Source organism: Apus apus, chromosome 12, assembly GCF_020740795.1.
Source record: "Apus apus isolate bApuApu2 chromosome 12, bApuApu2.pri.cur, whole genome shotgun sequence".
NCBI lineage: Eukaryota > Metazoa > Chordata > Aves > Apodiformes > Apodidae > Apus > Apus apus.
The window spans coordinates 2734400-2756429 of NC_067293.1; the positions used below are offsets into that span (position 1 = coordinate 2734400).

The 22030-nt window shown below is 47.6% G+C and overlaps 1 protein-coding gene across 1 annotated transcript in view; it reads left to right on the plus strand.

Annotated features, from left to right (window-relative positions):
- The window catches only part of GPC3 (glypican 3), a 141268-nt gene that overhangs the window by 95494 nt on the left and 23744 nt on the right, over positions 1-22030 (plus strand). Inside the window, exons 6-7 of the mRNA XM_051630195.1 lie at positions 634-754; positions 18809-18962. Of these exons, the coding sequence (XP_051486155.1) occupies positions 634-754; positions 18809-18962 (275 nt within the window). The remainder of the gene's footprint in view (positions 1-633; positions 755-18808; positions 18963-22030) is intronic.

Genomic DNA, 22030 nt, shown 5'->3' on the forward strand with positions numbered 1-22030 from the left:
AAGGCTGGATCTCATCAAAGACTGAAATCAGGATTGTTTGACAACACCTATTTTCCATTAGCAGTGTTGGCAGCATTAATTATATTCTGATGCTTTAATTCTTTATTATTGAAATCACACATCAGTGATAGTCATTATTTTGCAAGGGGGTTGATGTTATGCTAATCAGCTTGCAGTTAACTGGGTCATCCCACTCATTTTTTTTTTGGCTGTGGGCACAACAGTACTGCTCTTGTACTGGAGTCTCTGTGGTCTGCCAAGATTTATTTTAAACAAACATGAGCAAGCCAGGATTTCTGAGCCAGCTTTTTTGGGACTCTTGGGTGCAAGTTATGTGAGAATATTTATCCCTGTTGTATATTGTTTAACATCTTCCTTGGTTACTAATGGACTGGAAAGGACTTCATTGTCCTCAAGTGATACAAGTACATCATCCTGCTGCTTTGGAAAGGCAGAGCAGAAATATTTATGGGAATCTTCTGCCTTTTCTTTGTCCTTATTAACTGTTTTGTGCTCTCTGTTTTGGAAAGGACTGGTGCTTTTCTTGGGGTTTCTTTTGCTTGTACTGAACTTTAAAGGTGTCCTCTATATTAGCCCATCACATTGTGGTCTCCTCTGTTCTCACTCTCACAGGTACAGTCCCCAAATCACAAGGAATGGAGCAAAAGCTCAGCCTGGCAACCATGAGCTGAAGATGAAAGGTCCTGAGCCAGTGATCAACCAGATTATTGACAAGCTGAAACACATCAACCAGGTTTGTTGCAGCAGGGATGGCTCCAGAGTGGGAGGTTTCCAAATCAGTCTGGCCTCCCCCACACTTTCCTTGGGCTCAGCCAGACAACCTGGGGCACCTCTACCTTTGGCAGCTGCCTGTGGAGTCAGTGCCACCTCAGCCCCATGCAGTGCCAGGCTGATGGGGCAGGTGTGGCAGGTCCTGCTGGATGCACACAGCCCTGGTGCTCCCTGAGTGCAGCAGGAGCCGCAGGGCACACGTGCTGCAGCTCTTTGGGGCTCAGCCTGAGCCTGGCAGGATGCATGGATGCACCTCTGCTATGTGCTTCTGGTGGACATCCATCCCCCACGTGATGGAGGACTAAGAAGGACCCAGAAGGATGGTGCCTCCAAGCACTAGGTGCTGGCAGGGGTCTATGTGCTACATGCCTGATGTCCCCTCTGATTGGAAGAGTCCCCTTTGGCATTGCTGGCATCACATGTGGCTGCCAGAGAGGGTCACTTGTTCCTCTGCTGTAGTTCCCTCCCTGTTCATCTGCTCCCAGTCACTACTGGGGCAAGATATCATTGAATGGGGAAATGGCAGAGCTGGATGAGACCCTTTCTGCTGGGGAGGGAACTTCCTTCCCACAGTCTCACACCTGGCATCCTTACCAGGACAAGCAGTATCTTGTCTCTACCCATCATGCCAGGCTAGGCTAGGTCCGTGAAGAAGCCCCACTGCTGCCAAGGGATTAGGTGGCACCTCTGCATGGTGTTCAGCTTGTCACTGTTAACCTTCTAGAGCTCTTCTGCAGCCTTCTGCAGGCCAGCCGGGCTGGGCTCTGGCTCTGGACTCTGCTCTCCTCTCTGTATCACTGAGTAACTGGTAGTGGGATATTTTCCAGTAGACCAGTAGCTTGGAACTCTGTACTTTTCAGAGAAACACAGCACTGGGACCTTGCAAGACAAATAGGCAGTAATGCTGTCTGTTCATACAGCTGAGCTGCCTGGTGTCTCCCAGGAGAGCTCTTACCAGAGAGGACCTTGTTCCAGGTTGCTCTGGCATGATGCTGTGGGCAGCAGTGTGTTCCCAGGGTTAAGCCCAGCTTTGCTTGCTGGCCGGGTGGGCTGGGAGGGCCTCTCTGCTCTGCCTGGACTTGCTGGCTTAGCGACTTTTCTGCTAACCTCTGCTTTCCTGCTCTCCTGACTGCCAGGGACTGTTTTCACAGCAGTTCCCGGGCTGACCCCTACTCCTTCCCCTGCACCCACACCTCGTTAGCTGCTGTCTGGGAGCGGGATGCAGAGAGGGATTTTGAGGAGCACCCCAGTATGCGGGAGCTGACATGGGCAGTGGCAGCACAGCCCAGCTCTGCCTCCCCACTCCGAGCTGTGCCATCTGCCAACAGCCCATCATTACTAAAAGGGGGGAAGGGGGTGAAATAGCATCACCAGCTTCCCTGCTCAATGGGGCGGAGGGCAGGCTTCAACCTGCAGGTGATCATGATATTTTGCCGTTCACGGTGAGAAAGTCGCAGTGAACAAACCATGGTTATTAGTGTGCTTGAAACTGCTGACATCAAGTGGTTGTGAAATGCTGGCTGCCAGACTGGGTCATGTTAGGTCTTTGCTGAACAGTTCAGGCTGCTGAGGAGCAGAGCAAGAGACCCTGGGTAAACATCTCCAGGCTGAGCTCAGCTGTTTGCAGCAGTGTCTGTGTGAGCTGCAGCTCTGGGAAAAATAGTGATAAAGGAGTGAATGTGGGCAGCTTGGCCATGATCTCTTCAAGCTCTTCCCCTCCTTGGCTTGCAAGATTGGGTTGGAAAGTGATGTGCAGGGCAGGCGGGTTGTTTTGGCTTAAACAGCGTAAAGGAAGAACCTGGAAAAACCTCAAGCCCCCTTGTAAAGATGTGTTTGAGAAAGAAGGAGATTGAGATTAGGATCAGGAGAAAATACGAAGTGATTTGTGAAGATTAGTTATGAACCCAGCTAATCCTGTGGAGGGTCATTAGTCCATGGTAATATACTGGGAGAGTCACTGTGGAGGTCACTGAAATTTGGGATTTGGGGTGTCATAGCTCACCATCACACTTATTTTCTTGGCCTATTGAAGTTTTGTGCTCTCCTTTACATCTGGAAGGCGTCTTGAGAGCCAAAGAACAGGAAATGTTGAAGGAGCAGCTCTGGATGAATTACAGTTTTGTTTTTCAGGTGTTGGCTTCAGATCTGGGAAGCGGTGGGGACTCCCTGGCTGGGCAGGGGTGAATATCTCCTGATCCACCAAGCTCAAGCCAACAGTGGAGTTTAAGGCTTTTCAAACACCCAGAATCTTTGGGAGAAAAGAGCATCGTTTTGTGTGTCTGTCGCGCTCAGAGCTGTGAGCTGGATTCCCCACGTGCTGACCAGGAAACTGTGAATCTAGCACCAAATCCTGAATTCCTCCTCACGTCTTGTGTCAGAGATGCAGCATGGATTTTGTGGCTGTGGGTGGATTCAGGAGCCATGCTAGTTGGTGCAGGTTTTTTGTTAAGAGTTCCACAGCTTTTACTTTTACTTGTAGATTTTTTTGCTAATGTCTGTAATTTGCTGACGACTTGGCTTCGATTCATTCCAGGCTGCTCAGGCTGCTGAAAAATGTGTGTTCTTTCAGCACTACACCAGATTTTTGAGCTTGCCTGGCTTTGGTGAATGTGTAGCGTGTGGAAATTAGTTCGTGTCTTCTCAAACTGCATCTGGGTAAGCGTGCAGGAGTATATGAGAAAGTCTCATCAAATTTTTGCAGGTTGAAATGAGAATGGTGTTTGCTCATGAGAACAACATCCCCAGGAACTGAAAGGAGTATAGCAGACTTGACCCACAGAAAAGGGATAGTAAAAGTTTGCCAGATTGTGTTAGTTTGGTTCCTTAAAAGCACCTTTTCTCAAATGAGTTCATTTCTAAATTTGTTTGTTTCTGAAAAGAATGAATGAATGGATATTCATTTCTAAAATGAATGAGTAAAGCTCACTGCCTGAGTAGTGTGATGTCTCAGGCCAGTCCTTTCTGGATGAATCCCTGCTCATCCCCTCAAGACTCCAAACCATTTTGGTTTCACCCCAATGTGTGACTGTGGGTGGTGCTATTTTTCATGTGTTGGTGAGTGAGAAGGTTCTTTATTGCCATATTGGAAATGAAGGTTTATTATGATTTATTTATTTTTATTTTTTTTTCAGTTCTGTTAGATGTCTACCAAGTTTTGATTTGAGTTATTTTTGCTGTGTGCCCAGAGGCATGAACAGCCCATCCATAAATATTAGCATTGTTATCTCAGCTGGGAGGCCAAGGGTCACCTTCAGGAAAATGAGTTGGAATTGGTTCCTAACTTTTATTTCCCAGAGTGGACGGGCTCTGTTTCTAGCTGGAGGGGTTTTCACTCATCCCACATGTGAAACTCGAGTGAAATTGAAAGGTTATTCTGTGTCAGCACGAGGTTTTGCTCAGTTTTTTTGTGACTTGGTAGCATCTCCAGGCAAATGTCACGTGCAAGGTGAGCTATTTCCTCTGGTCCCTCAGTTTTCCTCCCACCACAGGGACATTTTAGGTAGCTGACAGATGGGGATGAGTTTCAAATTTTAACAGATATGCATGGAGGTGGAACCTGTGGTGTCTCATGTCCCACATCCCAGGCTCTTGGACATGGTGGTGACCTTCTATTGAAACCTCCTCCCAAGAAAGGCTCTGGAAAGCAGACCTGAGTGATGCTGGTGTGAGGATGCAGCAGGGATGGGACCTGCAGGTACCAGATCAGCTGATGTGATGCTCTTGGTCCTTCTTCGTGTCCCTCTTGGTCCCCAACTGACTGTGGGCTCTCTGCAGTGCCCAGTTCTGGTCCCCTTTTATGCTTAGATAAATCCTGGTGTTTATCACAGGACCATCTCTAGGAGGAAGAGTGTAATACTGAAAGAAAAGGAGGAAGAAAACCCACCAAAAATGAAGAATAAAATCCATAAAAGGAAACTTCACTGGGGGAGATAGAGCTTTACAAGACTGAAGGGCCTGGAAACATATTGTACATTTCCAGACGCTGGAGTTAAGGGCTCATTTAGAATATTTCAGATATACTGGAGTTTGACAGTTCTTTGGTTTCCACATCAAACAATCTGTAATTTATTGCCCCGTGCAGGGACTGTGTTTTTATCACACTGCACACTCTCTAGCCAGAAATCTAACTATCATATAAGCTCTTGAAAAAAAACCAACCCCAACCCAAACCCCTCTGGGGATCAGAATCCAGGCAATATGCTTTCACAGACCCTGAGAAACCCACTTTGATTTATTTCCTTGGAAATGAGGGGAACACAGAATTTCTTGGAGCATTACAGCTGGTCCCCACCCCCCAAGCAGGATCTCACTGCCTTTCTTCACGTGCTCAGTGTAAAGACCCAAGTCCTGTGGCAAAAGCCCCGTGTGAAATCACCTCGTGTTGCTCTTCACGGGGTTTACAGGAGGATGAGAAAAAAATTTAGAAGTTTTATGAGGCAGTAAAACACAGAGCTCTAGCTGGAAGGAAAAAGGGGTGGAAAAAAAACCAGCAGCAGGCCCAGAGGTGCGAATGACCAAAGACAAAATAAGAGTAGAAGTTTGCAAAAATTCATGCCCTGGTGTTCACAGAGCTGCGTTTGAAGCTGGTTTGATCAACCAGTATGTCCTATATTTGTTTGTAGGTTTAATGGGCTGCTTCCCTGCAGGCTGGCTGCTGGGAGAGGCCACGGCAGAGGTCACCCAGGAGTTAATTTGGAGGGAGGCCAAAAGGCCACCACTTGATTGAATCAAATGTAAACAAGATAGGCCTGGGAACAGCACAATGTCCTTGTGCCTCTCTCAGCCCCTGTGGTCAAAAGAGAGAGTATGGAGGAGTATTGGGGATGGTGAAGGGGGGCTTAACCCCACCACAGGGGGACGAGGTCTGGTGGAGGAAAGGGTTGGACCTGGACCTTGTTCAGGGCACATGGAGAACCTGGAACAGGCTGTCTGGGTGGCGTGGTGTTGCTCCCCATGTCTAGGGAAGCTCAGAACATCTGCAGATGCTCCCAGAGGAGACACGGGGTCCCAGGGGGCTGCCTCACCAGACTCTGTCTTGGGAGGCTCCAAGCAGGGAAAACTATTGAGTTTATTATGGGAGACCCTGGGGAGCTGAGGAGTTCTCAGAAGTATATTTTCCCTTCAGAAGAATCCGTGACTTTGACAGATTTGGTGGAATCACATCTCTCTGTGGCCTGCTAGGGTTTGTGAGGTTTATTATTCCCACTGTATGTTAATTCCCTAGCCAGCTGAAGCAGCATAATAATTAGAAAAATGCACAAACTGCCAGATTGTTAAATAATGGGATGCACGGCGCTTATCGCTTGAAAATACAATTTTTAAATTGCACCGAAACAAGTTGCTTTTGGCTAATTTTCCACTTTTAAATTTAATAAGTTAACACTACTATGTCTTAAGTGCTGTCTATGTGTAATATAATTTATCAAGTCCTCAAAAGCAATGTTAATAAACACAATAATTACTTGGACACGCCTTTTGCTGAACGTTATTAAACAGTTTGTAACAATTAAGATATTGAAACCACATGTTGTTGAAAGCGACCAGACATTGGAGTTATTTCTTACTAAGGTTATTAAATTAAATGGCAGAAGATTTTTATTTTAATGACAAATCCATTTTGGAAGGGATCAGCTAATTCTTCTTTTACTACAGAAAATAATCTCTAGCTCCACCGAGTCTAGGCCTGGTATTTAAAGTCCAGCTCCATCCTGCTTTTGAACCGCGTCTCGGCTCTCGTTAACGAGCCGGGTAAATGCTCTCTGACTCCATATGCAAGCAGCAATTACAGGTTTTTGCCAGGTGAGTTAAATCAGGGGAAGTGTCACACTCTGTAATGAGAACATAATTAAGTCTGAAGGCATCTGACTGCTTTTTAAACCCAAACCCCTCCTTGCCATCTTAGCAAGAGCTGGCGTTTGCCTGCGCCAGCTTCGCCCGCTGAGTCCTTATCTGCAAAGGCCCCGGCTTTATCAGCTTGTTGTGGGAACACTGCACCCACAGGTCACCCCAAATGGGTTTTCTTTAACAGCTCGAGATTAGTTGGACCCGGTGTGTTTGCATGTGTGTTTTTAAACAGACCTACAATCTGGGTTGTGTTGGCTGAAGTTTCTCGCCTGTTTTTCCTGTGGTCTTGCACGAGGAGGGAGCGTGAGGGCCGTGATGGTGAGGCTCAAGCTTTTACTGCCTGTGCAGTTATATTTGCTGTGGAATGTGAGGCATTTCCCATTTCCAGTGAGGTATTTCCCATTTCCAGTGAGGAAAGGCTGGTAAATAGGCACATTTCTGGTGCTGATCTGTGAAACCAAAGCTTGGGGCTGTTCTGAGGGCCCGAGCGTCTCCTGTGTGCTGAGTAAAGCCAGCTAAGAGTTATTGAAGGTAGGGCCAAAATACCCATCACTATCCAAAGTTTTCACATCAGCCAGTTTTTGGAGAAAATAATTCATTGTAGGATTTTTGGTGGAGTACCCAAGTCCTCTGATCCATCCCCACATTTATATTTTTTTTGTAAGTAAGGAGATTGCAGAGCTGCTATTTGTTGAGAACAGATTCACTGTTGCCTTTTCCCTCCTTGTTTCGTTTGTCTTTCCCCTGGCAGTGAATTTCAGGAACATGCAGGAGAGGACTAGGAAAGGTATGTTCCTGTGTGAAGCCCTGTATCTCCTTTCTCAGTATGTAAAAGGAACATCTCACCTGTGGTTTCTTTTTGATAATCCCACTTGGCTTCCAGGGCTTGCTTATTTATTCATGGTGTTTCACCACTTATCTCGTATTGAACACGTAGTTAGCTCAGCTGAGACTATAGGAGCAGCAAAGCTGTCCCTGGTGGTGAATCCAGCTCTTTGCTTTTCTCAGCAAGACCAGGAAAGCTGCTGTGGCTGAGCTTGGATGGGTGGCAGTTTTGGCTGGTCTCCACACCAGTTTATTGTTGGGTGTTCATAACCTTGTTCATGTGCTTGTAACATAAATAGCATTTTATCATCCTCCTTCCACGAATTTCCCTGGTTGCTGTGATCTTATGCATGAGAGGGATTCAACATTGCTCCTGTGGCTTCAGCTCCAGTGGGGAGACAGGTGCCTCAGGTGTGTCCTGCAGGGACCAGCCTCCAAACAATGCAGTGGAAATCAGCTGGGGAAAAACTATCTTTGAAAGGGATTCATTTGGTTTTGTGTCCAAAACATGCAGCTGATGCACAGCAGTGCCTTAAAACAAACACCAGATATCCTGTACCAGCTCTGGAGTTTATCCTGTTGTGGAGGAGACAAACCTGGAGGAGTCCTTGTGCAGCAAAACATGGTGTAAGGGGGGCCGTTGATACCAAATTAACAGTTAATTACAGTTATTCTGGGCCTCATTAATTGTGCTGTGACTCAGGCTGGTAATTTAATCAGTAGATTAAAACTCACTGGTTTGGCATCCTCCTGATGGAAAAAGGAGTGTAAGGTGTCTCACTGCTGTGTGCAGAAAGATGTTAGCTGACTGAAGCAGTTCATCTTCTGGTCCCAACTGTTTTGTTCTTGCAACAAATGTCACCAGAGCTTTCCTGGTCTGAAGTAGAAGGGGCATGGGATCTACACCTCACCCAGCAATCCTGTTCTGGGAAAGGGTGGTCCCTGTTTAGATGTGGTGCTGAGGGACACGGGTTAGGGGTGGCCTTGGCAGTGCTGGCTTAACGGTTGGGCTTGATGATCTGAAAGGTCTTTTGCAAGCAAAAAACCACATTCTATGATTCTACGCTCCTGACACCTCCCTTGATATTCTATCCCACTTCCATGGAGGTAGCAGCCAGCAAAGACTGCTGCAGCTTCCAGCCAAGCTGTGCTGGTGTCAGAAGGTGCAAGGGGTTTTGTACGTTTTCAGTAATGAATAATTTGTGATCTCACTCCTTTTGTTACACCTGCTGATGGAGCAGATGTTTGTAATTAGGCAGGTCTCTGTGCTGGCAAACCCTGTCCCAGGCAGTGAGACTGCTTTGACCTGTCTGCCTTGGGGCAGGTGTGAATAACCTTCAAGGCTCAGGAGGGCTCTCTCAGTTAGTGCTGTTGCTCGTTAAACTTCTTATCTTGGTTTTGACACGTAAATAACTGCAAAGGCCAGGCTGACTGTTAGTGCTCTGGCTGCTGCAGCACGTGCTGTGAGAGAGGGCCCTGGCAGCATGAAGAACTCACAGCAAACAGGGAAGTTTAGGTCGCAGTGCCATTTATTGCCTCTGGCCTGGCAGCCTTGCTCAGCTAGTTATATATACAGTTCTGGTGCCCCCAGCATAAGTTACAGACCTGTTGGGGAGGATCCAGAGAAGGGCAACCAAGATGATCGAGGGCCTGGAGCAGCTCTGCTGTGAAGACAGGCTGAGAAAGTTGGGGCTGTTCAGCCTGGAGAAGAGAAGGCTCCAAGGAGACCTTATAGCACCTTCCAGTACTTGAAGGGGGCCTACAGGAAAGCTGGGGAGGGGTTTTTCATCAGAGAAGATAGTGATAGGACAAGGGGTAATGGTTTTAAACTGAGAGAGGGGAGATTTAGGATAGATATTAGGAAGAAATTCTTCACCCTAAGGGTGGTGAGGAACTGGGATGGGTTGCCCAGGGAGGTTGTTGATGCCCCATCCCTGGAGGTTTTTAAGGCCAGGTTGGACGAGGTTTTGTACAGCCTGGTCTAGTGGTTCCCTGCTCATGGCAGGGGGGTTGGAACTGGATGATCTTTAGGGTCCCTTCCAACCTTAATGACTCGACGATTCTTTATTGCAAGGGAATGATTCTTAAAAGCAGAAAATGTGCTTGACTGGCAGTTCTGAGGACACGTGTAGGAAGATGCTGTCTTGTGAAGCACGGGGAGCGGGGACGCAGCTGTCTGAGGATGTGTGTCTGAGCCAGCAAGACATACCGTGACGGGCAGGAAATGACTTCTTATTTTTGGCAGGACCCCTCGAATGCCTCCCACCTACCAGTGGGGAAGGAGGTTACTGACCTTTCTGTGCAGCACACACACTCCTGAATGCTGAGGGTAAGGCTCGTGTGGGTGCATTTCGGGGCTTCCTCTGCGAGTGTTGGGTCTCGCTGGGGGAGGGTGTAAAGTCACCACCTTTGAAACTCATTTAAATGCTGAGTTGCTTCAGTTGCTCGACTGGTGGCTGTGCAGCTGTGTGGGAGAACCACCCTGGGCAGAGCTTCTCTTGCCTGCAGCTCTGGAGGTCTGAGCCTTGTGGGGTCTGTGTCTGTTGATGCATCCAGTATTGGTGATGAGTTGCACCCCAGTGTAGCAGCAGTGCCCATGCTGGAGCCTGGATGTTGCCTCCTCTTGTTTGTACACCCATCCTAGGAGGCAGGTGCCAATGTTGACACTGGAAAAGCTGTGTCTGTGAAGTTTTCTCTTCTTTGGGTTTTAGCACACAGCAGCCACGCTCTGAATGCAGAGGAGAGTTGTGGTCTTGCCAGGAGCCAGCCCAGCCATCAGATGTTAATTAGGGACCACAGAGGCTGGAGACACCCTGTTCCTGGGATCACCCAGGGTCTGCTTTGTCTCAGCCAAATGTCTGTTTAATGTGAAGGGCATAAATGCTTGTGGCAGTGGGGTCTGGGGCTCGAGGCTCCCTGCTCCAGCTGGACACCTTCCTGCAGCACCAGCCCCTCCTTCCTGTGGAGCCCCTGCTCTGCTCTCTGTGCAGGATGGGGTGGTGGCTGTGAGGGGGCAGAAGTGGCCACGGGGACCCTGGAGGCCACTGAACCCCCAGCTCCCCAGGAGCACATCAGATAGGCAACACTTGCCTCAGTGTCATGGCCAGTGAGTCCCAGGGAGGGCAGACTGGCTGCTCACTCCAGCCTAGCTAACAGGTTTTGGGGGGGGGGGGGGTTGTCATGGTGTCCTGTTCCTCCTGCTTGGTTTAAGTCTCTGCTGAAACCAGCAGCTTGGTCATTAGCCCTGGACTTAGGCTGTCTTGTCTGATAGGAGGTAACTGGCTCATGAGGCAGTTTTTCACTTGCCTGTGAGAGCTCAGTGGAGCTGGGGATGCTCAGCAGAGCTGCTGGCAGTTCCTTCTTGGGCTTCCAGTGCCTTGGGGTGAAGTGAGTGCAAAAGTAAAGCTGGAAAGAGCAGCCCCTGGGGGGGCAGGATGCAGCCAGGGGGAGAGGGGCTGATGTTCTGGTGGAAACCTCTGTATAAGACACCACTGTGCACAAAAATGCACTATTTGAGAAGTCCCTTCCCACTGGGAGCTTTTAAGAGAAAGGAGAAGTGTCTGGTACAGAGACTTGTGTCTCATTTGTGTGGCAGAAGGAGAAGGGGGGAAGAAAATCCTTCCAGCACAGCTCTCAGCTTGCTGTTTCCTACCTGGTGCCAAGGAAGAGATGTTTGTCTTGCAGGCGGCCCCAGCAGACATTGCTGACAGCCAGAGAGCAGCCACGTGTGCTGCAGCCTGAGCCAAGAGGAAATCTCCCAGCTCCTCCAAGATTACTGGGCTGGCCATTGGGCACCGAGGGGGCTGCAGGGACCCCCTTGCTCCTGCATGCCCTGCCTTGGACACAGTGGTCCCAACTCTACAGCCACGTGGGGCTCTTTTAGCAGATGGCTTAAGGTGCTATGATACCTACCTGTGCTCCTGGGTGCTCTTGCATCTAGGACATCTTCCTTCCAGGCTGTCTCTGCTCAGATACCTGAAGGATGTGGTGGTGATGAGGTGGTTGATTGCTCTGCCTCGGCACATGTTGTCTTCTTGTTCCCACTTTGCTTGTTGTCTCATGTTTTGTCTTCTGGTGATGTGTTTTTTGGGCCTTCCTGAGCAGTGTTTGGATGGCAGAGCAGGGTTCTGCTCCAACATAACTCAACAAAATATGGAAAATATGGATAATAGCAGTGATGGGTCCTGGCCCATGTAGGCTCCCACGCTTTCTTGGCTCAGTCGCCAACCCCCTGAGGGGTGGCTGCTTGGCAGGTGGAGAAATTGGTCCAAGTTCTCCTGTCTAGTGACACAGACTGGGGGAAAATGAGAGGGGAAGGCAGCTGGGGCTGCTGGTAGGAGACTGAGAAGTTTAATTGGGGGAAAGAGCAGAGAGATGATAGCAGTGAAGAACCAATGTGGGAAGGATTCCAAGCAGAGCTCTTGCAGATAGTGAGGAGGGGATCGTTTCTGCAATGCCTGTACCACCCTCAGCACACATGGGTGTTTATCTCTCTGAGGCTCTCTTGGTGACTTTCTTTCCTTGTTTCATTCTTCCAGGCAGTCTGAAAGCCCAAGTGGTCCTGAAGTACCAGCTTTTTTCCTGATGCAGGTTCAAAGGCCCACCAACAGGAGTAGCACGGTGTTGTACTCCCCTTTATCAAGGTACAGGTGTAAGCACAAATAGTTTCCCAGGTTGTACTCCAAACAAAACGTCCTCGGGAAGTGCTCTGGCACAAATAGGACCAAATCTGGAGCAGTGATGGGGGCTCTAGTAGAGACAGAGGAAACAATGCAGGTCAGCCCAAGCAAAACAGAGAAGAGCTGGAAGGGGGTGTTTGCATTAAACAGCTGCATTCCTTGTGTCACTTCTAGAGCAGTGGCAACTCACAGGAGTCTGTCTGATCCTGGCAGGAAAAGGTCCAGGCAGAGTCCAACAAGGTGCTGAAGGCACCTGGTCCAATCGTGTGTTCAATTACTGTTTTAATAATTGGGCTTTGGACTTTGAGGAATGTTTGTAATTGATGGAGGTGGAAGGAAGGGTGTAGGGAGGGATGGATGCTGAGGGACCAGTGATAGTTTAGTCTCAGAAATACAAGGGAGGAAAAGAAGCTGTAGCAGCTTACAAAGAGAAAAGCAGCATTTCTCCAGCATTGACATTGATGCAGGGCTCCAGGGATGAGCCAGAAGCAGGTGGGACTGCCCAGGTCCCCAGCAGGCTGGCCTGGACCCCACGGCCCTGCTCAGCACCCACACTGTGCTGTTCCTTCCTACTGCCACACAAAACCCAGCCATAAGTAGCTGCAGGGTGGAAGGAACTGGATATAAGCTGAATGGGCTGATCCTAAAGCCTGGGTAATCTCTTTTTTTGCCTGTGATGAATGAGCATTTGTTGGGGATGGGGAAGTGACACCTCTCCTGCCTGGGAGAGAGCGTGTCCCTCTGCCTGCTGTGGTGCCAGTGATGGCTTCACCTCCATGTCCACGGGAGCATCTTGTCCTGGGCATCAGCCTGCTGTCACCAAACCAGAGCAGTCCATAACAGCTTGCCAGCCCCTTCTGCTGCTGAAAGAGATTTACTGTCCAGTGTGGACTCATTTTAATTACTGCCAGCACTTAGGGGTCTTTATCTGTCTTGCTTTACCCACAGGGATGTTGTCAGTTTTGATAGCTAATCTGGAATTAAGCTGATGATCCATAAAGTAGGGCCACCCTTTGGCCAATAATTCACTGCTGTCACCAGCTTCTTTGTGCTAGCAGGAGAGTGACCAGGAAAACTGGTTTACTGGCAGCTGAGAGCATCTCCTCTGCAGCCTGCAAGAAAGTAAAGGAGGGGGTCCTGTCATGCTGGTAGACCCTAGAGATTCATGGTAGGGATTTGTTCTGTTCCAGGAGATGGTATTTTGAGTGCTAGAATAAGGACTAAAACATTTTTATGGCTGAAGAGGCACTGTATAAACTCAGACCTATGGTTCACCCCTTTTGGCACCTGTTGCCATGGGTTGGTGTGGAGCCCCAAAGCAGGAGTGACCCCAAGAGGGGTGCATGGAGAGGCCATCCCAGAGGCATCCTTTGCCCACCTTGCCCAGACCAGGCAGGAGGTGCTGCCTGGAGCTTGGTCTGCCAAGTACAGCTTCAGCAGTACAAAACCTGAGACAACTCCAAGCAGGTAGCACAAGGATGTGCAGAATTTGCTTTTAGGGCAGCTGATAAAAGAGCTGACATGGCAGACTTGTTTTTCCAAGCATTGAAAAGTCACTTTTCCAGCTCTAAAGCCTGTGTCCACTTTATTACTATTTGATTAGCATCTTGCTGTGCTGAGCTTGAAACAGGAGCACAACTGGGAACAGGCTTCTCCTCTGCCATGTCTGTGCTGCCAAAGTGCATGGACTGGAAGGGCCGTAAGGAAACCACAATTTGAGTGTCCTCCTGCCAAAGTGGGCTCTTCTGTCCATGGGCTAATGTTGTGGTCAGAAGGGCAGCCATGCCTGCCTGTGCACACACGTGCTGGCTCTCTCAAGACAGAAGTACAAATCCTGGCATTGAGAGATATTTTTAAAGTTTTAAATATCCTTGTTTTTAAATGGCTTTAGGTGCCTGGTGCCAGGGAACACTGAGTTCTTCTATAGTTGCATTGCATTCTGTTGCCACCCAAGAGGGAGAAAGCTCTCTGGAGCTTGGAAAGAGGCAAGTGAAGATGTTGATGTTATCTTGAGTTTCTGCTTGCACACACTCTTGTCCCACCAACACCCTTGTCTACAGAAAGGATAGAGAGAATGGAGCTGGGAAATAGTAAAGTGGAGTGAAGGGCACCCGTGGATCCCATGACAAGGGTTGGTTAAATAATAAAGAAAGTATTTGCTAATAAAAGAGAATTTTTTCCATGCTATTTCCAGGGCTAATAAGCAGAGGAAGTGGAGAGAATCGATTCTGCTGCTGCATGCTTGTGTATGATCAGGCCACAAAATTCAAAACACATGAGTTTTCAAGAAGTCCACAACTTCAGCCTTTTAAAATGGGTTCCTTTTCCCAATTTTTGCTTGTGATCAGATAATGACCTTTGTAAGCAAAACAACCCCAGCTGTATTTCATAATGGGAATATACTTTTGTACATAGTAATGAGCTGTTAACAGGCAACAGGATCGTGTGAAAGTCTGCACGTTTCCCATGATGCTGCCTGGATTTAAAAGCCACTCATAAATTATGCACCATTGCAGATTTCAAAGTCACAATTGGCCATAAGATCTAGTTTTTCTCCCCTCAAAAAACTGTTTCCCGTGGGCTGGAATTTAAAATAGAAAAACCTGACCTGTTGGGAATCTTGGGAATTGTGTGGGAAATACAGCAGCAGCATCTGTGTTGGGTACCCGAAAGTGTGTGGTGGAAGTGGGTGGCTTGCATGATATGAGGGGAAATAACACCTTGGCTCCATCAAAATTCTTTCTCACCAAAGAAAGACATCCTAACTTTTGTAGACAGTCCTGAACTGGTGGGTTTGGCCGAGTTTTGAAGGGTTTCTAGCAGAGCCAGGGGCTGGTTTTTGCTGCTGGGTCCAACTTTTTCAGGTTTCCCTTTGTGATGCCAAGAAGTACCTGGATGCATGGCTGGGGATCCAGAGGAGTTTCTGCACTAAGGCAGTTTTATTTTATTGTTTTGCTAGATGTGAATACTTGATTATTAAGCATGTATTACAATCCTGAATATTATTTTAGCTGCAAGTTCAGTCTCTAGCCTCTCCAGCTTTTTAGGTTTGATCATATTCCAGAGGCTTACTAAAAACATGCAAAGAATTTCAGCAAAACTCTGTGGAACACTTTTATTAAATTCTTTCAGTCATGCAAGCTAAATTAAATGACAGCTCTGTCCACCAAAAGATCACAAATATCAATCAGAATTCTCCCCTAAACTCATGAAGGAATTAAAAGGTTTTCTACAAGTCTTCTCTACCCCTTAATAATCTGGCTGTTCTCTTTACATATTTTGGAAGTATGTTGAAAGTGATGATTTCTGCCCTAAAGGAGCACAGTGCTTGTAGCTCAATGGTGATATTTTACCTCAATGTGGGCAAATTTTTGGATATTGCTCAAATAGATATTTGCAATATTGTGGGCATAGTTTCCAAAAGGAGAAAACAGCTATTAAACTACAGTCCAAGGAACAATGCTGATTTCTTTGCAGAGACAGGAGATTAATGATAAAAAGTATGTTGCAGCTCTCACTGTTTATGTTCAAATTGGAAAAACAAGACCAGGTGGCTCAGTGGGCTGGTGGGACGGTGAGCTCTGAGTAAAGTGGTTGTAAAAATGAGGAGTTATAAAGATTTCAACATACAGTGGCCTGTCCAAATCCAGCTGAGTCATTACCCTACGTTGCTGCATCTGTTTTTGTCTGGTCACTGCACGGTTATGAATAATTGTGTAAATCATCCTGGGATGCCCTGGGGAGCTTTCCTTGCAGAAAGACTCAGTGCACCATTCCCACCTGGCTTGGTTTTTAAGCTGTAGGGGGGCCATGGGACAAGGCAAACAACAACCAGGTGGCTGGAGCCCAGCTGGGCTGCCCAGCATCCCTCATGCCGATGACCCAGCAGCCGCCCACCCTGCCCCTCTGGAGGGGCACGCTTTGGAAGGGATAAGACTGGAAATAAAACTGATGCACATCTGAGCCAGTGGAGCTTGTAGTCAGGAGCAAAGGCCCACGTGTTTCCTGCCATGGTGGTCTTTTACAGCTGAAACAATTTGATGGTCCTCTGGTGGTTGTGCAGATGGGAGATGAAGGCCCTGGAGACACCTCGGAGGTCTGTGCGTGCACACGGGCTCCCACAATGAGTGCTCTAGTTTGTGTTGGGTACATTAGGGTGTATTTTTGCCATTATGGTTTAGCAAAGAAGAGTAGATAGGACTGTAAACTCTTAGAGCTGGATGAATTGTGATGAAGTTAAAGCTGTCTGACTGTTACATACCACTTTAGCAATTGCTAGACTCTGTATTTTCCTGCCTCTTACCACGGGCTTCAAACCATAGGACATGAATAAACTGTAATGTTAGGGTACAGTCAGCTCTGTTTGCTATTTAAGGATGGGGAATTTATGTTCAGTTCACCAAATGCAGCTTCATAAAGTGTGCAGACCATTGTGGATGTTGTGTGATGGTTGGCAAGTGGGACTGTGGCCACTGCTCCAGCCAAAGCTGAGGCATCTCACAGCACTCCCAGGTCTGGATGCACCAACATAGAGAGGTGGGATTTCCACCCCATGCCAGGTCTCCTGCTAATGGTGCCAGTAGGTTTTGTTTCACCAGCTTCATTTCTCCCAGAGCCAGCTGCAAAATTTGACACATAGAACATCCTTGTGGTATTCAGCACATGAGGAGCAAGTGGCCAGGGACAGAGCTTTTGTCCTGGAAAAGGAAGGGGCAGCAAGGCTCAGGGATGTCACGTTTGCTCCATCTAAAGTTGGGATCCGTGTGATATTTCTCAGGAAGTTCCTGTTTTATTGTGGCTACACAGGTGGAGAAATTAAGTTGCTCATTTGTGGCATGCCAAGGAAAATTAGTCATACCAGACATGCTCAGTAATTTTAAAGTTTGAAAGCACACAGTTTGAAAATCCTGATTTCTCCCTCACCCCCCTTGAACTTGTTAAATCTGAAAATATCCCAAAAATATGCCTCAAGCTGAGACACTGTGTGCTGAGCTGTCAGCTCTGGGCTGTGTGTGGAGGAGAGAAATACAAGTGTTGGTGTAAAGACTGGAGTGGTCAGTGTTTGGTTCCTGTGCAAGGTCCTCCCCGTGCTACCCCCAGTGCTGCATTTGCCTTTTTTGTCACTGTTTTTGTTGTTGGCTTGTGGTTCCACAGCCTTCTGGGGAAGGCCTGTAAATGTCTAAATCAAACAGTGTTCCTGAAGAGTGAACATAACTGGTCTGAGCCAAAGCCTGTTGAAGGCCACGAAAAGGCAGCCCCGGAGTTTCAGGGAGATGAGCTGTGGTTTGCTTCCTCCCTGGGTGTGGGGACAGGGCTGTCAGGCCGGGCAGGATTTGCACGTGCCAAGGAGAGGTTTGTCTCCTTGCTTCTCCCCACCAGACACAGGCAGGGAACCCGAAAGGGTCTCATGTTGAGCCATTTGTTTTTCATTACATTCTGCTCCTCTAACATAAATACTAAGGTATGTGGACATTGCCGTGGACAGAGCCAGCCAGATGCTGAGAGCATTCCTCCAAGGCTGTATAAACTTCAGTGGCTTAAATATTTTAGAAACTGTTTTCTAAGGCTAGCTTAATAGTTTAAAAATATAACCTAGATTCCAGATATTAAAAAATGCCTTGAAAGGCACGCACATTGCTGCAATAGATGGAACTAACTAACCCCCTGAAGTATGTGGAAAGCTCCAATTTTGAAATATTTTCTCTATTACTTATCCTTTTCATTCTTTATGTGTTTTGTTGTGTTTGTTTTTTTTTAGTGCTGAGATTAATTTCAAGAAGGCTTTTAACAGCAGAGTGGTTGTGATAGAAATTTTCAGCATATATTAATCGGCTGACTCACGCTTTTTCCAAGTGGATCTGGGTTTCTGATGAAAGAGCTGGCTGCCTTCAGCAAGGGCAAAATCAGAGAAGTCAGTGGGAAGAGGAAGCTGAGAGCTGAAAATGTGCTTAATCCCTCAGTGTGCTACTAAGGGGCAGGGTGGGGAGCTCCCACCTGTGTCTGGAGACCAGTCCTGAGAGCTCAGCTGAGTTATTCCAGGTGCTGGCTCAGGGATGTGCAACCTGCCACCATTAGGTGAGACTCAGCTTTGAAACATCCTTTAAAAGATCCTTTTGTTGTGTTTCTTGGCTGTCCCCAAAGCATCAGCTACCACCCTCTGCAATCCAAGCGTGAGGAGTGAGATTTGGAAGTTATTTCTGGGGGGTGGCACCCAAGGCACCTGCCATTTCCTTTTTATTACTTCTCAGGTGGGAGGTAGTCCCTGGAAGCAGTGAGAAACCCTGAACAACGTTTCCTCTTGCTGCTGGTTTGTGCCTCATCTGGCATAACTTGGGACACATGTTTTGTAGCCGACTCCAGAGCTTTGGTGACATTGGAATCTCTGTAGATGTGCCCCAGCTCATGCAATGCCCAGAGGGCAGAGTTAACCAATGTGTTTTTTCCACCTCCCTTTGTCTCTTCCATTGAGGTTTTGTGTGCAGCTTTGCCCACAAATGAACTGAGCTTGTCAATGCTTTGGCACGAGGATCACGATGGGGTCTTGTCCCGCTGTCCTGGCTCCGCTGAGCCCTGTCCCCCTCTTGCCACCCGATCTCCCCGTGAGCATGGATGGAGTAGGGAGGGTGGAGGGATGCTGTTGAATGACTGTGGCACCTCATGTCTTTCAGCTGCTCAAAGGGATGGCTTTGCCCCACCGAAAAGCTCCAGGCAAAACCCCGGAGGAAGGGGAGGAGAGCGGAGACTGTGACGATGAAGATGATTGTGGCAGAGGCTCTGGGGATGGAGAGCTGCGCGTGAGGAACCAGCTGCGCTTCTTAGCAGGTGATGAGGATGATGTGACTGTCCCTCTGTGGAGGTCGTAGGTCTTGGTGGTGGCACCACCAGTGTTCAGAGGCTGCTGATGCTCAGCACCGTGCCAGCTGGCCTTGGTGCCAGCAGGGGCAGCAGCTGGAGCAGTAATGCTGCTGCTTTTCCAGGTCAGTTTTGCAGGGATGTGTGGAGGACAACTCGTGGGAGGGGATTTGAGACAGGTTGCAAACCTGCCGTAGGTCACAGAATCCCTCTCTTCTCTCCTTCCCACCACTGCCCACACGCACGCGCTAAGAGGTGAGCTTTTCTGCTTTCTCGAGGACATCAGAAAGTCAGTAAGGATGGTTTGGCTGCAGCAAATACTGGTTCTTCCTGGTCTAGGGTTTAGAGACCCATGGTAGTTTTTTACAAATAACGTAGGCTCATTTTTCAGCAGTGATGTAGGTACTCAGGAGCCTAAAACTGCACTCCTTGCTGGTACAAGTCATGTCTTTGGTTGCCTTGAAAACAGCCCTGGGACACTCCTAGTGTTCCCAAGCTCTGGTATTAGTCCCTGGTCACCCATCAGAAGGGGAAAGCAAAGGACTGGTTGTGACTTGGGCAGCTGCAAATGCCATCAATGTGTGCCTTCCCCCTGTGACCCTCTGGTCTTCCCACTCCCGGCTCCGTGAAGCTCAGCAGCATCATCTGTTTTGCTGCATGAGTGAGACCAGGCTGTTGAAGGTGGTGTCCACCGTGGAGGAGCTGGGCAGGGGTTTGCAGGCTGGAGCCTTGGCCCAATTAATGCTGGTTCCAGTGCTATGAGCTGCTCTTTGAGAGACCAGACAACTGAACCTGGATAAAATCAGCTTTACAGCTTTGAAGTTTAAGAGGCAAATTTGGGCCCTTAAACAAAGCACAGATGTTTATAAATTCCCTTCCATTGGTCTGGGATAATTAAAATATCCTTAATGAAGTGAGAGTGAAATATTAAACACCAGTTTCATATCAAAGATTATTGACACATTATGTAAAATTTATAAAATACATATATTCAGATATTGGCTAAAGGCTTTTTAAAGTCCCTTAAGGTCTGAAAGAGAAATAGAGAATTCAGAGAGGGATAAAATGTCCTTTCTTTCATCCAAGAACTAAATATCAAAATGTACATTAAGGAAATACAGGTGATCCTCATGGTCCTGAGCAGAGATACGTGTTTCATTTTCTGTGATCTTTGTGTCACACCCTCATGCTTTTTTTTAAGTGTTTCTAATTTCCTCTTATAGCCTTCCCTATAATATCATCAGGGATCTCTGAAGCCAGGTATATAATCCTTACTGCCTTTTTCTGTCTCTCTAGGCTAGTTTAATCACTGTATTGATCTCCCCAACAACCTGCCTGTCTAGCAATTTAGTCCTCTCTTGTCACTGCGGTGTGTGAACACGGAGCAGGAAAGAGGATTGTCCTCCCTGTGCTGCTCTGCTGGAGGGTGTTGGCTGCTCCCTTTGCCACAGCATGGGTAAATATTAACTTCCAAGCAGCAGTGGCTTTGGGGCATGGTGTTCCTGGCATGTTAAGTCTTTCAGGTTGCTGAGTGTGTGAGGTTTGTCCAACACAGCTTTTGGGCACGGCCTGACCTTGGAGGACACCAGCTGTGCTTTCTTGGTGGCCAAGTTTCTGGTTCTTCCTCACTTGCCCATGCCATAATGCTCTTTTTCCCCCCACCTCCTCTGTGTGTGTGTGTGTGTGTGTGTGCTGCTTTAGAATGGAAAGGCAAAGCTGATCTGACAGTGAGAGAATCCTATTTGGTTGGTATTGGATATAAACTGTGACTGCGTTCGAGTCTTATGCTGGAAACAAGCCCAGGAAAAGTTGCTGATGGTGTGGAAATACTCACTTTCAACATTTTTGAGAATGATATTTCTTTTTACTTTGAAAGGGTATTTTTCAATTATTTTTTCCCCCATCATATCACATGTACATAGCCTGAAATAAAAGGGCCCAGAAACCATTCCACATTCCGCATCCCCCCCTCCCCACCAATCCTAAATGTTAGGTTAGCGTGCCGATTTGAAAAGAAGCCAGGCTTTGAAATCTGGAAATACTTTGCAAAATGAACTTTTACGTTTAGCATGGCTTTATCTCTCTCCTTCCCAAGGTGGTTGCCCTGTAATAGGGGCAGAAAGGACTGGGGTTGAGTTGCTGACTCTGGTTTTATCCCGTGCTGGGTGCTCTGCAGTGTTAAGGCAGGAACGCAGCTGGATGGCTGGGGGGAAGTGTCATGGCAGTGGGTTCAAACCCAAAACCCCTTCTCGGGGTGTCTAAGTGTCTCTGTCAATCCTCAGAGGTTGGCAGTCAGGGAACACAAAGCTTGGGTGCTTTACTTTCCTTTTCTTAGAGCCTTTGTTCAGCTCAGGAGCAAATTTCTTTTGCCCTGAGGTGGCAGAACTCCAACCCTACAGGAGGGTTTCCCAAGCCCTGCAGAAGGACTTGAGGAGGAGGAGAGCTGAGTGCCTGGACCTGGTGCTGGGTTTGGCTGTTGCTTGAGTGAAAAAGTTGGCAGAGTTTGCCAGCTCCAAGGTCTTTGCATCTCTTGGATGAGGTTGGAGTTTCTCCTGCTTGCTGTTGTGGGTGCTGCTGGTCCTGCTGGCTAACTGCAAGCAGCTGCTCAGTGCTGGCCTCACTGACATGTCCCCTCAGAAGGTCTTGAAAACATAGAGACAAAACCAAAGGACTAAAAAGGGGAAGAAAAAAAAAAAAAAAGCCAGTCTCAAATACAGAGTAGTTTTGATTTATTGCCTGTTGTATAAAATGTAACCTTTGTTTCCTATTTATAATGAGCCTGTAATAACTGGACAGTCAACTTAAACTTTAATGATTTAAACATACTTGTAAACTGTCAAGTCAAAAGTTTGTGAGTGACTATAAACATATGCTGGTGAGCACTATATGCTAATAAATTCATTATTATGTTGCCCCAGTGGGAAACACTGAGATGGCAGGCTTTTTTTAATGATAGGTCTTTTATTGTTTGTCACATCTGCAACACATTAAGGAGTTTGAAGGCAGATAATGTTTACAATAAGGGGGAGGACTGAAAA